This window comes from Pezoporus occidentalis, unplaced genomic scaffold (assembly GCF_034315485.1).
Source record: "Pezoporus occidentalis ecotype Australia unplaced genomic scaffold, CSIRO_AGI_Poc_V1 ctg16, whole genome shotgun sequence".
Lineage (NCBI taxonomy): Eukaryota > Metazoa > Chordata > Aves > Psittaciformes > Psittacidae > Pezoporus > Pezoporus occidentalis.
In genome coordinates this window covers 2,925,411-2,941,822 of record NW_026913425.1, presented here as the reverse complement: position 1 = coordinate 2,941,822, position 16,412 = coordinate 2,925,411, and the positions used below count along the sequence as shown (strand labels likewise).

At 41.3% G+C, this 16,412-nt stretch overlaps 1 protein-coding gene across 1 annotated transcript in view; it reads left to right on the top strand.

Moving 5' to 3' along the window:
* THBS4 (thrombospondin 4) overlaps positions 1-16,412 on the top strand; it is a 43,548-nt gene that overhangs the window by 14,498 nt on the left and 12,638 nt on the right. Inside the window, exons 5-12 of the mRNA XM_062612350.1 lie at positions 3,271-3,353; positions 3,985-4,036; positions 5,349-5,521; positions 8,450-8,587; positions 9,167-9,244; positions 13,151-13,303; positions 14,627-14,731; positions 14,967-15,074. Coding sequence (XP_062468334.1) covers positions 3,271-3,353; positions 3,985-4,036; positions 5,349-5,521; positions 8,450-8,587; positions 9,167-9,244; positions 13,151-13,303; positions 14,627-14,731; positions 14,967-15,074 — 890 coding nt within the window. The remainder of the gene's footprint in view (positions 1-3,270; positions 3,354-3,984; positions 4,037-5,348; positions 5,522-8,449; positions 8,588-9,166; positions 9,245-13,150; positions 13,304-14,626; positions 14,732-14,966; positions 15,075-16,412) is intronic.

Genomic DNA, 16,412 nt, shown 5'->3' with positions numbered 1-16,412 from the left:
AAAGAGGATCAGAGGGCTGGAGCATCTCTCCTATGAAGAGGCTGAGAGAGCTGGGTTTAGTTCAGCCTGGAGAAGAGAAGGCTCAGGGGAGACCCTATAACAGTCTTCTAGTACCTAAAAAAGGCTAGCAAGAAATCTGGAGAGGAATATTTTACAAGAGTATGTAAGTGGCAGGTCAAGGGGAAATGGTTTTAAGCTGACAGAGGGGAGATTTAAATTAGCTATTAGGAAGAAATTCTTTTACTATGAGGGTGGTGAGGCACTGGAACAGGTTGCCCAGAGAAGTTGTGATTGCTCATTTGGTAAATGAGATTAGTATGTTGCGTGTAATCATCATCATAAGATCATTCAGGTCAGAATGAAACTTTTGAGGTCATCTAGTTCATGTAGGGTACCTGAATCTGACATAATTCAAAAAATATAGCGTGTTGCACCAGACCAAAGGTTCCTCTAACCTAGCTAGTGTTAGAGACTAATATAGACCCAAGGACAAGAATTAAGAGTGGAGTTACAGTGTGGTTTTCCCTCAATGCTGTCCTGTTTTCCAGCAGTTCATAGTATATAGAGCCCTCCCTCAGAGATGGAGTCTTTGTGTTTTGTACTTGTCCTGGTTAATTTTTTTCCTAGCAGCTGGTGCAGTGCTGTGCTTTGGCTTTAGTCTGAGAATAATGATGGAAATGCATCAGTGTTTTAGTTGTTGCTAAGTAATGCTTACCCTGATCAAGGACTTTTCAGTCTAATGCTCTGCCAATGAGGAGGGGCACAAGAAGCTGGGAGGGAGCAGAGACAAGACACCTGACCCAAACTAGCCAAAGAGATATTCCATACCACAGCACATCCTGCCCAGTATATAAACAGGGGGGAGTCACCCAGAAGGGTCTGATTGCTGCTTGGGTTGGGCTGGGTATCTGTCAGCGGGTGGTGAGCAACTATATTGTACATCACTTGTGTTTATTGAGGTGGTTTTTTTTTATTTTCACCTTTTAATTTTCACTTATTTGTAGTATTATTACATTTTACTTTAGTTATTAAGCTGTTCTTATCTCAACCCACTGGGTTTACATTCTTTCAGTTTTCCTCCCCATCTTGCCCAGGGAGGTAGGAAGCAGAGGGTAGTGAGTGAGTGGCTGTGTGGTACTCGGTTGCCAGCTGGTTTTAAACCGACACTATATGTGTTTCTTTCCATGAAAGAAAGTCAGTTTTGAATGCTTGATTAAGAATGTCTCCTGGTAAGAAATTCATCATGTCTGTGGAGATACCTTCTTCTATTTACTTTGAACCTGCCTCTTCTAGTTCCATGTGCAACTTCTATATGTAGCTTCTTTGATGGAGGATTATAGGCTGACAGGAAACTTCTCTTGTCAGCCATGACCTACAATTTAATCATGGCTGGATCTCTGCCCAGGTAACCACAGTCTCTTTGAATGATGTTTCAGGACTCTGACTTTGCCAAATGGGGGCAAGTAGCGTACTTGAACCAGTGTTGTTCCTAAGAAAGCTAGAAGTATCTGTGAGGCATTTAATTGTGGCCTGTACTTACACAAGCTAGTGTTTGTGCATTTGTCCTGCCTCTGCCAATTAGCTGTGCAATGGAGCTGGTGCCCCCTTCTAAATCCAAGGCCCTGTGCTGGAACATGTTGCCCAGAGAAGTTGTCAGTGGAAGTGTTCGAAGTCAGGTTGGGCTGAGCTTTGGGCAGTTTAACCTAGTGAAACATGTCATTGCAATGGCAAAGGTGTTGGACTAGGTTATCTTTAATGGTCTCTTCAAACCCAGACCATGCTATGAGTCTATGCTGCAGACAAACAAACAAAAAACCACACACACACAGAAACCAAACAACAACAACAAAAAACCCAAGCAAAACAAGAACAGACCCTAGCAATCTGTCCTAGCAGCCTGTGTGCCAAAGTTCCAGTGTGGGATTGTGAAATACCCGTGATTCTTGTGCCTTTCTCACAGATAAAACTAAGACAAGGTTGGGACTAGAACAGGGGCAGGTTCTGGAGCAGGTGGTTCACAAGTTTTTAAACTTACGCAGTGTTTTGATGAGAAAGTCCGAAATGAAGAAAACTTAGTATGTTAGGAGTGGGATAATTCCCACTAGACATGGTTTGAAGTTTGAAACAGTAAGGTAAATGTTAAGAAAAGCGTTTTTCACATACTTTTTCAGTACTCACAAAAGTGATACATGAATAAATCTCCCTGAAGCCATTGGATGTAATATCAAAATACCCTGCCTGATTAGAATGCAAAAGAGCATATATTTGTGAAATTTGTTAAGACATACAGACTTAGAGAAATAAAAAAATGGCTGCTCAAGAGAGCTACAAACTCAGAAGTGAGCCACAAATAGAAGCTACTACAAGGTAATGTACTAACCATGCTCTCTGCTACTCTTCTGTCACTAGGTCAAAACTAGTGTTTCATTTAACAGGTGGGCGTCTCGTGATCTTGGCTTATGGACAGATGTAACTTTTGGTCTTGTCTTGGAGGTCTTCAGTTTGTTGCTTGTTATTGAGAACTGGCTTTAGTGTGAATTCATAGCATGTTGGGAATCCATGCAAACTCTGCACCTCCTAGAAGCAAAGGCAGCCATGAAATGTGTGTACAATGTGATGAGCTGCCATTTGGAAGAAAAGCCAATTGCAGGTCTTAAAAGGACTGTTTCCATCAGAGCGGGCACTCCTGATGCATGGTCAGAGCTGCACAATGAGTTTGCTCAGGAAGCTGGATAACTTCACTTTGAAAGTGTGCAGGAATCAATTGTGGTGACATGGAATACACTTACAAAGGGTGACTTCCTATTGTATGCTGAGATACTTCATGCCCACCTTGCCCTCCTGCCCCAGATGAGTTACCGCTATAAGCTTGAAATCCTAAGGTGTCACTTAAGGTTGCTGGTCTCAGGTGTGGAGGGAACCAGTAGCACTGATGGCATTAGTTCCTAGTGATGCTAGGCCCTACTAGAGAGCCTTGCCACTGCAGTAATGGTAGAAAAACAGACTCATTTTCTCTCCATGGAGAGATTTTTGATTTGCCTGTTTCTGTGATACACAGTGGAGCTCAGTCTAGAAAACCGTTAAGTATGCAAATCACTATAAAAATTGGAAATAGATACTGTGTTTGGTCTACGGATTCCTACAGGGCTTAAGTAACAGTAACGTCTGCCCTCCTTAGCTCTTCATGGTGTTTCCACCTTGTATCTCAAAATTATCCTGGCAAATAAGGGAGAGTTGTGTGCACACTTTCGCATTGTTTTTTCCCTGCAGGTGATTTTAATAGGCAGCTAATGGGTCAGATGATGCAGATGAACCAGATACTGGGAGATGTGAAAGACCTTCTCAGGCAACAGGTACTGTATAAAGGCTTCAGTGTGAAATATCCCAAGCTTGCAATTTTAATAGAGTCGGTGAGAAATTCACATAAGCAATAAACTCCTGTGTAGAGTTCATTGACTCAGAGGTAGGACACAGTGGGGAAGAAATAACCGTATAGGTCCTGGTACCCTGGGTTTGCTATGGAGGATCACTGAATGTAGGAGTGCTTATTCAGATACAGAAAATCTTATGTCTTAAGTGGAGAGGAACTAGAGTAACCATCCTAGCTTGCTGTTAGGTAGAGGTAGGTCTATCAGAACTGAACTTAACGTTTGTTTCACTTGCTTGTGGGTATCAGAACATGGTGGCACAAGCCTTTGGCTAAGTATGTTATTCCTAAGGGTCTGCTGATGATGGCTGAAGTATAGCAACCGTTACCACTGCCCTTAATTTTATGGTATAAAGAACACCTGTATCAAGATAGACACCCTCACAGTAAAGAACTTCTTCCTTATATCTAACCTGAACTTTTCCCTGTCGTAGTTTGAACCCATTATCCCTTGTCCTGTTGCTATGGTCCCTGGTGAATGGTAATGGCTCCTCTGGCAGCCAGGTGCAAAATAACTAGCCTGTATCCAAATAACATTTGGTTTCTATATCCTCAAGGTCAAAGAAACAACTTTTCTGAGAAATACCATAGCTGAGTGCCAAGCATGTGGTAAGTATTCCTGGTATTCCCAGTACAAGGCAATCAGATGAGATGTACAGTCATTTAAAAACTAGTATTCATTGCATCAGCTTTATGTTGTTTCTAAGAAGTACTCTTAAAAAATATTACTTTTCAGTGTTTTAGATGTATTGGACACAAATTTAAAATGGATTTTCATCAGAGAAAAATTTTTCAGTTTCCATAGGCCTGATAATCATCTATCAGGGGATAAACCCCTACTAAATCAAGCAGTACCACTCACCCTGTACTGTCAGTTCTTGCTCTGCTGGAAAGCTGCGCCATGTGTTCCTGGGGAGGGAGACAATGCATGCCAGGAATCTTATGAACAATCTTAGTAGGAGAACAAAGGAGGAATCATGTTCTGCTCTAGCTGGTATTGTCAGTCTGAGGAAGATCCTATGCAGTCCACCTGAAAGTCATCTGATTCTGAGTAGGCAGTCACTGGTGAACAGCAGGAAGACCCAAAACATGGTCTCCATCTTTTCACTAAATAGAAGCAATACTTTCCTAAATGCCACTGCATGGACCTCCTCCATGACTGACAATCAGGACATACATGCACTCAGTATAAAAACCAGAATACCCCCTCACTGAGTGGGGCAAAAGGCTTTAAACTCATCAAGCCTTTTAGTTTATTTCTTCTGTCAGCCTCATCAAAACTCAAGTTGAGCTCCCACCAGATTAACCTTTATGTGTAAGTCTGCATGCATAAGTACCAAGGTTCAGCACCTGCCAGTCTCAAAAAAAACTTTGTTCTTCCCTGGGCCTGGTCTCTGTGCACCTAAGCCAGTGTACTTGCATGTCCTTCTGTGTATTCATGGGCTGCCAGCTGCTGCTTCTTTATTCCTCTTATTTGTAGACTGTCAGATGTGCTCTTGAAAAGCCATGGCACTATTTTTCTTATGAAGTGGTAGTGTTGCCAATTTAGCCAGAGAAATGTGTTGTACTATGACACGAGTCCCTTGGGGCATCCGAGGTCACTGGCTTTCAGTTTCCTCCCTCTGGCCAGAAACAGATCTGTGCTGGGACTAACCTAGCAGGAAGGCTCCCATGTGTAGCCAGAAGCACGTGGATCTAACAAAATAGCCTTAATTTCCCCTGTCTGGGGACACAACAAGCTCCTGGGCCATTCCCTGCAGGATGTCTCTTCAGCCACAGCACAGCTGGTAGCAGCGTTGTGCAGAAACACCAAGCCCCTGCTGTGCAGCCTCCTGGGGATTTCTTCAGAGCACTTGCCAACTAAAAGCCATGGTGGATGTTTCTTTCAGTCGCTGAAACTGTTGTTCTTTCTGCATTAAAGGTTTGGGAGCTGTGAATTTTCCAACTCAGCTTCCTAGGCGCAGTAAACCCAAATGCGAAGTTAATTCCTGCTTCAGGGGAGTCAGGTGCATGGAGACAGCAGAGGGATTTCAGTGTGGCCCCTGCCCTGAAGGACTCACGGGAAATGGAGTTACCTGCTCAGATATTGATGAGGTAAAAAATAGCGACTTTCACTGAATTTAAAAAAAAAAAAGTATGGGGGGGGGAAAAGCTAAAAAGCAACTGTTTCATACATATCAATGGCTTGCTGATCCTTGCTGTCTTCAGCATTTGCTGACTGCTTGCGTGGTAAATATTTATTCATTCTGATTTGATTCCACCTCCTTATTTTGCTGTTGCTGCAACTTTATGGAGGTTATATGTGTTAAAACTTGAAATACCCTGGTGAGTTGAGAAGTCACTTAAAGGACTTTAATTTTGGAAAAAAAACCCAACCAAAACAAACAAAAGAAGCTTTTGATGTAGTTGTTTCTATTCCCCAAGAAGATGCAGCAGCTTTTGTTACAGGCTTTAGAAGCCCTTCTTATCAATATGGGCTTTGTTTCTTTGAATTGTAGTGCTTCTGAACCAGCCTTGAAGACCAAAGTCTTCTCTTCAACCCAGACTGGAGCAATGTTTTTCAGCCTTGTGTTAAAAGTCTGTGAAAGAAAATAAACATTTATTGTTATTGTTGCTTTTTTCTTCTTTATGGTTGTGTTGAAAGCTGATAATGTTGACTTAAATTTGCTTTTTTTTTTCCTTGTGTTATGTTAGAAAGTCAGAGCTTGCTTGTACTAAGGACTGAGTTAATAAATTGACATCTGAAGCAGTTAAATAAAATCTGTGTTAATTGGAATGTGACATTCAGAACACAAACAACAAAACCACTTCCCAGTTCACCACTTTTTTTTTCTGTATGATGATTTTTGCCATTGCTCTTTAGTGATTTTTCTGGAAAAACACCTGGATGTAGTAGACCAAGGAACCAGGAGAACTAGGTCATTAACTGTGCCTGCAGATAGCACCGTACTACCAACATGGCTGCCTAATGACGTAGCACAGCAAAAGCAATTCCTTTTTTCTCCTTCCCAGGCAATAGGAGATGTGCTTTGACTGCTCTTTTGGTTTACTCCCTCCTGTAGGCCATCAGCAGAAAGGATGCAATGCGTCGAACTTTTATCTGTTTGTGGAAAAGTAAGTGGGTTGAGTGTGGCAGCTTCCCGAGTTGCAGGCAGTATCTTTTGTTTTGCCTCACATGACATGTGCTATGTCTACTGCAACAGAAGGTGCAAAAAATGGAGGTGAAGCCCTGAAATGTGAATGCAAGAGGTGAAGCTGAAAGAGCTGTGGTGAGAGTCTCAAGCCAGCCTAACTGCAGCCTACCAGTACAGATAGTTTCCTCCTCCTGAACCATACCTAGACTGAGGTGGAGCATGGTGATAATCTATCTCCCTGCCATTTTCAGAGTTGGAGCAACACTACTCTTGACAGCAGTGGTAGGAAAACAAACTGAGACTGGTCTGTCATGATATGCTTTCTTATATGAGGCCTTTACATGAACACTGCTACTAAAATGTCACCTAGTCTGGTGTGGGTCTTTTCACCAGTAAATAACTTTTAACAGCTGGATTTTCACTTATGGTTGTGCAGGGGGGGAAAGAGGTAATAAATGGCAATAGCTTTTCATTTTCATTCTCTAATAAGAGAGGATGTGTCATATTTGGTTTCCTGAGTTAGCTGAGAGTATGAAGTAATTTTTTTTATTATTTTTGAAAGCTTTTTTGGAATCTTCTGGGAGAGCACCTTTCTACTGACTAAACTATTTCTGTACTTCCTAGTAGCTGGCATTTAAAAAGAAGTTAATATAAAAATTCTGATAAAAACAAATCTAGAAGATGCCTCACTCAGTGCTGCCGTAATCTTTTCTGAGGCTTTTAGCATCTCTGCAATATGCTCCCTTATTCATTACCAGTTTGAAGACATTACTTTCATATCCCGTATCTTGGGAGCTGCCGCTCTGCTCTGTTTATGTGTAACTTGAGTGCCCTCTGCTGCCTGTAATAAAAAATCCACAGCAAATAAGGAGCACAAAATGTCTGTCCTAGGTTTTACGTTTTCCTTACGCTAGTTGTGGGCCTACTTCTAATAGATCTTTCCATCAAACACACTTTGATATTAAACATGCCTTTTCTTGCTCCATTACGTATGTGTTTAGTTACAAGCTGTATGTTTGTTGTAGGTGGGTATCTTCTGGCTTGTTCTCCCTCTATCGTGCAGATGTTTTTCTGTTACTGATCAAAGAGGGGAGAAAAATGCATATTTTTAAAGCTCTTTCCTGTTTCTTTCTCATATTTCTTATTTACTGTTGTCTTTGAGCCATGGGTAGCATGATGGTATGTTGAAGTTTTCAGTACCATTAGAAATACTACCTAGTATGGAGAGGCAGCAAAACAGGATGTGGTTTCCCAAACTGGCACCCACAAGGCAGGTGAAATGGGTCATAACTGTTCTGTAAGGCTACATGATGGCAGGAAAGCAGATGGTGCCTTCAGGCCAAGGGTGACGCTGTGAGCATGTGGAATTCTGGGAGAAGTACCAAGGGTTGTGTGTGGGCCTCAAGTCTAGAAATGTGTGAGTGCCACTGACACATCCTTGCTCATCTGCCTTATGTTTGGGTTACTTCTGGCTGTGAGACTTGCCCAAATATAAATGAGGGGAGATGCTGCTGCCACTTTTGTGTGCACAAAACAAAACTGGAGGACCATTTGATGGGTTGTAGTTATACAGCTGTCTGTCCTGATACTGTGGTTGGGTTGCTTCCAGGGGGCTCTCAGCTTCCAAGGGAATTGAACCTACCCAGCAAAAAGGACTGGCATGAGAGCTTAGGGCATCAACTGCAGGCTATCATGGAAGATTGCAGACAGCTGAAGACCTACTGGGATAAGAAGTATCTGCAGAGTCTGTTCCTCTCTAAGCCAGTTCTGAACAGAAGACATACAGACATTACACATAACAATGCCGTTGACTGAGAAGTCTGTGTGCATAGTCAGGATCTGGATGTTACTGAAGCACAAACGTGCTCGGTTCATTTTTTCTTTGCAGTGTCGTTACAACCCTTGCTTCCCTGGAGTGCGATGTGTGAACACTGCTCCGGGTTTCCGATGTGAGTCTTGTCCCCCAGGATATACAGGACAAACCGTGCAAGGGATAGGCCTCAGCTATGCCAAGAGCAATAAGCAGGTGAGTGGCAGCATCCCTGTGGCAACCACCATTGCAAGTTGCTGATTTATATCAATGCATCTCTGTTGCACTTTATTTATACTTCAGTCATTCCATAAATGCCTTGTGTAGTTAGGCAGAGCTGAGTGTTTCAATCAGAAGATCTGAGTTGTGTTTGCTTGGCTTTAATGGGAGTATTAAGAGTCGAATACTCAGATTGGTATATAAACAAGAAAAAATGTCAGTATCTTCACAGGTATTTCTGATCAAGGGCACTCTGTTGATATCTGCAAACTGCCTTTGAATTAGGAAGAGTGTGATAGAAAAGGCCTATTGTCATTTTTTTCATGTTTCTGTAGCATCCACCTTACAGTTGTCTAAACTCTTGTGGGCAAACCAGAAGCCCATCCTAAGTTTGAAATTTTCTGTATCACAGAGATCCATTGGAAGGTATGCCTATGGGTATGTCTGTGCCATTCTGAGAGTGATTTCAGGAGAGTCTATGACTCTTTTCTAGACTTAAATTTCAGTGGCTTTTCTTCAGACTTGGATCTCAGATTGACACTGTTCCTATCACATGATGATTTGTTTTGTTGCTAGGTCTGCTTAGATATTGATGAATGTCAGAATGGTGGACTTGGACTCTGCGTTCCAAATTCCCATTGCATAAACACTTTGGTAAGCACCTTTTCATTTGTGGCTTTAAAAAATCAACTGTTCTAAAATTCCTTGAGGCTAGGATTGGATTTATGGCTCTGATTGATGAGCTGAATAATACAGTTTGTTTGTTGGCTTCATCTAAATCAAACAATCGTTTCCTCTTTTCCTGTCTATTAATAAAAAAAAAAATCAATACTTTATTTGTCATTAACATGTCCCTTTGAGCTGTATGCTTATTGATTTCCCTGAGGAATGTCAGGAACTCTTCTCTCCACATCATCCAGTTATGTGTGTTTGTGAGTATGCTATTGCAAAGAACCTCCTTTGAAAAATTAAATCTTTGCTTCTCCTCTTCCCACTTGGGAACTGCTGCAGCAAGCTGTTCTCCTAGGTGCTCTTTACATACGAGTGATGTCTTCACTTTGTTAGGGTATTTATAGAGTATCAGTATCTTCCTTAATAAGTACAGGGAGGAGGAGAGCTGCAATTGGTACAACATTTTTAATACCCATAGGTATTTAGTCTAGGAGAGCAAGCATAACAGAAGTACAAACAGCTATGCTTTGAAAGGTTTGAAAGATATTAGGCTCCAAAAGAACAGGGCTCACAAACCTTTTAAATGCTATGAAGCAAGTTAGACCTTTCACTTAGAATCACAGAATCAGAATTATTTAGGTTGAAAAAGACCCTTAAGATCATAAAGTCCAACCATTTACCTGACACTGCCAAGTGCACCACTAAACCATGTCCCTAAGTGCCACATCTATGTATCTTTTAAATAACTCAAGGGACGGTGTTATTATTATTATAAATATATTAATAATATATTATTAAATATATAAATATAATTATAAAATGTAAAATATAAAATATATATTATATATATTATATATATAAAAATATATATTTATATTTATATATATTTTTATATATATTTTTATATATATATAAAAATATATATAAAAATATATATAAATATAAATATATATTATTGAGTCACCATTATAAAATGGTGACTCAACCATTTCCCTGGGCAGCCTGTTCCAGTGCTTGATAGCCCTTTTTGAATTTTTTTTTTTTCTAATATCCAATCAAAGCCTCCACTTGCACAGCTTGAGGACATTCCCTCTTCTATCACTTGACACCTCATTACATGCTTCTTTTCAGGTAGCTGTAGGAAGAGATAAGGTCTCCCCTGAGCCTACTTTTCTCCAGCCTAAACAACCCCAGTTCTTTCACTTGTTCCTCATCATACTTGTGCTCTAGACCCTTCACCACCTTTGTTTCCCTTCTCTGGACCCACTCCAGCTCCTCAATGTCTCTCTTGTCGTGAGGGGCCCAGAACTGATCACAGGATTCAAGGTGCGGCCTCACCAGTGCCCAGTAGAGGGGGATGATCACTGCCCTGGGCCTCCTGGCCATGCTATTGCTGATACAGGCCAGGATGCTGTTGGCCTTCTTGGCTGCCTGGCCACAAGCTGGATCATGTTCAGCTCCGTCAGTCAGCACACGCAGTTCCTTTTCCATGAGCAGCTTTCCAGCCACTCTTCCCCAAACCTGTAGCATTGCATGGGGTTGTTGTGGCCCAAGTGCAGGACCTGACACTTTGCCTTGTTGAACCTCGTACCATTGGCCACAGCCCATCAATGAAGCCTGTCCAGATGCCTCTGCAGGGCCTTCCTCCCCTCCAGCAGATAAACGCTCCCACTCAGCTGGGTGTTGTCTGCAAACCTGCTGAGAGTGTATTTGATCCTCTAATCCACATCAAAGATAAGACTTTAGTAACTTTGATTTACTATAAAATAAAGATATTAAACAGAACTGGCCCCAGTACTGAGCCTTGGGGAACACCACCTGTGACTGGCTGCCAACTGGATTTAACTCCATTCACATCCACTCTTGGGGCCCAGCCACCCAGACAGTCCTTTACCCAGTGAAAAGTAATGAGCAAGCAACGAGCAGCCAGTTTCTCCAGGCGAATGCCCTGGGAAATGGTGTCAAAGGCTTTGCTAAGGTCCAGGTAAACAACAGTCACAGCCTTTTCATCATTCACTGAGCAGGTGACCTTGTCATAGGAGATCAGGTTGGTCAAGCAGGATCTGTCCTTCATAAACACGTGCTGACTGGGCCTGATCACCTGGTTGTCCCATCTGTGCCACTTATGCTGCTGTAAATACTGTTCTGCTATAGCTGGGTGTACAAAGCAGCCTTTCTCCGTTACAAGGGAAAGTTTGAAAGTATCCTGTGGGTGTAAAAGTGGTCCTTTGTGCAGCTAAGTATTGTTGAGGCTATTAGTAGTGTTTGAAATGATTGCTTTCTTTGTGAATAACGTTGTTTTTCTAGGACTGCTTTCAATGTTCAGTATGATTTGTGGTTTGGATTTTTTTGTGTGGTTTTTAATTTGGGGGTTTTTAATATCTAGAACATTTCTATCACTTGCCGTATCTTACTGCATGACTAGACATAGCTAGTTCTCTTCAGGAAGTCATGAGGACCTGTTTGTAGATGGCAACAAGTGTCCTGCCATCTGTCAAAACAGCAGTGTGGGTTTCTTACTCCTGTCTCCTTTAGAGACAGTTTGGTCTGGAAGTGCTGCCTTAAAGGCTATTTTAATGCATACCAGGGCTTGATATAGGGCAGAATTTACTGAGTGAATTCAGGACACTCCAGAAGATATTAGCCTGGCATCCATTAGGAGAAAGTGCACAGGCCGTTATGTTTTATATAGGCTATACCATTTGCATAGCCCAGTGATTATTTTACTCCTTATATATCTGCCTATATTCATCTTCAGCCTGGAAGTATGCAGACAGCACAGAGTTAAAGTTTGGAATGAAGCTACGAACATAGGACAAAAATAATACCCAGATGGGCAGAAAATGTATATGTCTGTGATGGCTGACTAGGACAGTCCTGGCAGTTCCAAGATTTGTAGGGGAAGAGTGATGATGTGAGAAGCGCCTCAATTTTACAAAGGGATGGATGCACAAGTTTGATGGAGATCTAACTGTTTCTGTTTCTCAACATGTCAAAAATAATTATTCTTTATAAGAGAAAAAAAAATTGTTTTCAATAAACTTTTATATCATAGGTTACAAATCTACAAGTGTGTGAGTTTTGGGGTTGGGGGTTTTTTTGAGACAAAAGCCATATTAAGGGTCAAAAGAAGAGCCCTTCTTACCAGCATTTATCCATTTGTATCTCATGGTGATCATCCCAGCACACACTTCCTTGGCTTAGCTCCTTGGGGTTTGTTTACACAAGAGAGTGGCATAATATAAAATATATATACGCATCTAGGTAAACCACTGGAAAAGGTGACGTGGATGTTCTTATTGCAGTGTAAATGAGGATGACTATGTCTTCAGCTCCTGAATTCTTTTCTGAAGACCAACATTTAACTCAAATTGGCTTACAAACATACAAGTTAAGAAAAAAAAAAAAGGAGCAAAGACATGCTGAACTTTCTTGTCTCTCACTGGTTAAAAATTGTGCCTAGTTGAGTTTATTAAAAACTGATGGATCTGCTTTACACTGAAATAAGAGCATCCGGTCTGATTAAACAGGTGCTGCTTACAATTTTACATGTTTTGGCTACCTGGAAGCTGCCTGGAAGCAGCTCAGACTGATGCTGGCAGGAACAAGACATCGTGAAGAAGCTTTTGCTGCTACATAACTTTTCTCTGGCTTAACAAAAGACTCATCTAAAAGGCAGCAGTTGAGCATATTTTTCGACTTTCACCAAGGGAACCAAACCTGATTTTTGTGTAGGAAATAGTTTGTTCACAGTGCAAGGAGGCCTCATTGGATGAAAGACTACACTTGCACAGCATAAGCAGTGTGGCATGAATCTTGCCTACGTGTCTGATTTAAAAGAAAAAAAGTCCCGTTGAAGGGCTGGCTAGTAACTTTTTGTTCTTACAGGGGTCTTACCACTGTGGCCAGTGCAAACCAGGATACACAGGAGACCAAATCAGGGGATGTCAAGCTGAAAGAAGCTGCAGAAATCGAGCCCTCAATCCATGCAGTGTCCATGCTCGTTGTATTGAGGAAAGGAGAGGAGAGGTTACATGTATTGTGAGTTCATAAATTCATGCTTTTGTACAATGAAAAATAGCCTTTTTTAGGCTGGAACTGGGAAGGTCTTTGTGTTGGGTATTTTAACTGGATCCTAACTGGGCACACTAGCCCAGACCAGCTATGAAAATAACCAGGCTAAGTCTGTCTTGCAATTGCTTTCTTCTTGCAGCATCTCTCACAGCTGCATCTAAGGCAGCCATGCTCATTTACCATATTTACTGTGTCTATACAATTAGATCATTTGGGAATGGCTTTTATAGACTTTCTATAGTCTCCTCAGAAAGGACTGTTGAATGTCACTCTACAGAAGACATCACAAGGACAAATTCCTCTCCTGCTACTCATCTGCATAGCTGTGGGATCCTCTCTGCATACCCAGTGTGCCTGTACTTGCCTGCTGACAGAGATGATGTTTTTCTAAGTGAGACCAAGACCACAGATTCTAGACGTAGGTAGGCTGTACTGTGCTTTCCAGCCATGGAACCAGAGGAGTGCCAAGTGGCACATAACTTCCATTGTAAGAATGTAACTGAAGTATATTACTTAGTTTTTCCAGCTTGCAGGGAGAAACAAGAGACTAATCCTGTGTCCTAAATTTGGATGCCGTGCATGCTTTTGCTGGCACTTGTTTTGGTCTCATTTTTAAGTACATCTGTTTCAAAAAGAATCTGAGATATTTTAAGTCCATACTGTAATGGTAAGATAGCTAGAAATTTGTGTTAGGCAAGCCCTCATTTTAAGGATAGGACAGAGTTTGACATGCACTTCTATGCATCAGTCTTCAGTTACAAGACAAATTAGGCGTTAGTTTTAAATAGTACCACTCTAATTGGCTAAGAGAAACTTGCATGCAAAAGCACTTGCTTTGCTGATGCAAATTTAGTAACTGTCAGTGCAGTTCTATCTTAAAACTTCCTCTAGTTGCAGGCGTATTCTTGAGATACTGAACAAAACACAGTCATCCCATCAAGCCATGGTCCCCTTGCTGACTACTAGCTGCATATTCTAGGTCGCATCTTCCTGGTCAGTGTCTAAAATAAATCTATAAGCTTCCACTGATACCATTGTGTTGCAGACACACATTCCATTTAGCATCAAGTCTTGGCTCTTTCTAGCTGTGTCTAGATATAGAAAGCTTGAAACAAAAGTTTTCTTTCCACATTTTTGAGAGATGGTGAAACGTACCTCACTGTAGTTCAGGGACTGTCCATTCCTGGTGTATGTTTGTGTTTTCAAGACTGTTGTGGGGTTTCCTTCTTGAATATTGCTATAGTGACTCATTAACCTTTTGGTAGTACTACCATGGTGTTTTATTGATAGTGTGGCATTGGCTGGGCTGGTGATGGTTATATTTGTGGAAAAGATGTTGACATTGATGGCTACCCTAATGAAGAACTCTCATGCTCTGCTGAAAACTGCAGAAAAGTAAGACATTCTTTCTTAATCCTATAATAATTCAGAGAATGAAGGGGTAAAGAGGAAGAGTGAAAGAAACACGATTAGATGTATTAATCTTTTTTCAAGGAATTTAATTTATCTGGCTAAATTGTTTTACGTTTTATTCATTGATTAATTAAAACAGTAATAGAAAAAGTCCCTGAAATTATGAAGGCATCCAGTTTACCCATAGAGCACTAGACAAGTCTCATTTTATGTCTAGGACAATTGCAGATTTGTCCCAAACTCTGGACAAGAAGATGCCGATGGTGATGGGATTGGAGATGCCTGTGATGATGATGCAGATGGAGATGGCATTCCCAATGAGCAGGTGCTGTGTATAGATCTGGGGGGAGGGGGGTCTGTGTAAACAGTAGGATTTCACACTAGTGCAGTAGGCAGTGATTTTGAAATATGGCTCACTACTATTTGCCAGTGATTATGTCATACATTCAGAGTAAGCAGCTGTCTAAATCTTGTCTTTTTCTTTTACAGAATGCTCGCTATTATAAGACCTAAAAAACCTAGCCTGTTTCACAGAGCCTTAAATCCCTCTGTGAGGGATTTACTAGTGTATGCTCCATTATATTTTATCATTGAATTCTAGAGCTTTTTGCATACAGAACTTGTGTCGTTGTCACACTTTCCTATAGCATGGCCTTCAGGAACATTACCTTCGTTAGTGTCCTTTTGAATAGTAGGTTGACCTCACATCATATTCCATGGGGGATCCAAACCCCACGCAAATCAATGGGTGTCTTGCCAATTGCTTGAAGAAAGCTTTGAATCATGTTCTGAAAGTGGAAGAGGTTTCCATGTGGGTACACTACTGCAGAATGTATCAGAGATTAAAATCAGACCATAAAAGCTCTTCTGTGTTCACCCCATACCCTCACAAGCCCACTGTGGTTCTACATGAAGATCTTTCTGTGGTATTGTGTAACGCACTTCCAAGATGGAAAAAAGAGCACTCTATTCAGATTACAAATGTCCATACGGAGCTAGGACAGACTGGCAATCACAGAAGGTCTGTCCCAGGCTGTTCTGCCACAGAGGCGAAGCCTAAATCCAGGTAGCTTGAAGCAACTGGTTTTATTAATGTTCTACAAGGAAACATGTTAAATCCTCCTTTAACTGTAAATCTATATGCAGTTTCAAGACCTTTGCAACCAGTAACTTCTGTATTGTTGCTAAGCTGTGTTCTGCGTCCATGGGTGCAAGAGGGTGAGATCATGGGTGTGCTAGATGGCAAGGGAAAGTTTACACCAGTTTGAAATAAAGTCTTCTCCATGTGCTTCCTGATGATCTTAAGAAAGTCAATAGCAGTTTGACAAAAAAAAAAAAAAAGCAAAAAGCAAAAAAAAACCCAAACCAAACAAACAAACAAACCCCAAAACAACATCAAAACCAGCTTGTGTACTTTTGTGTCAGAAAGTCATGTTTTTCAAAGTGTTTCAGCTTTGGTTTGAGTCTCTACCAGAAGGCGGCAGTGGACTTTCACTGAGAGCATCTGACAAACCCTGTTAGGGTCCCTGAGCTACAGCTTTTGAGGAAGACCATGTAGGAAAGCCAGGGCACCAAAACAGGTTACTCAGTTACTCACTATGGACAAAATGAGAATCAGAAGTCAAAGTTATAATTAAAGGCTTATGATCTGCATGTTTATATT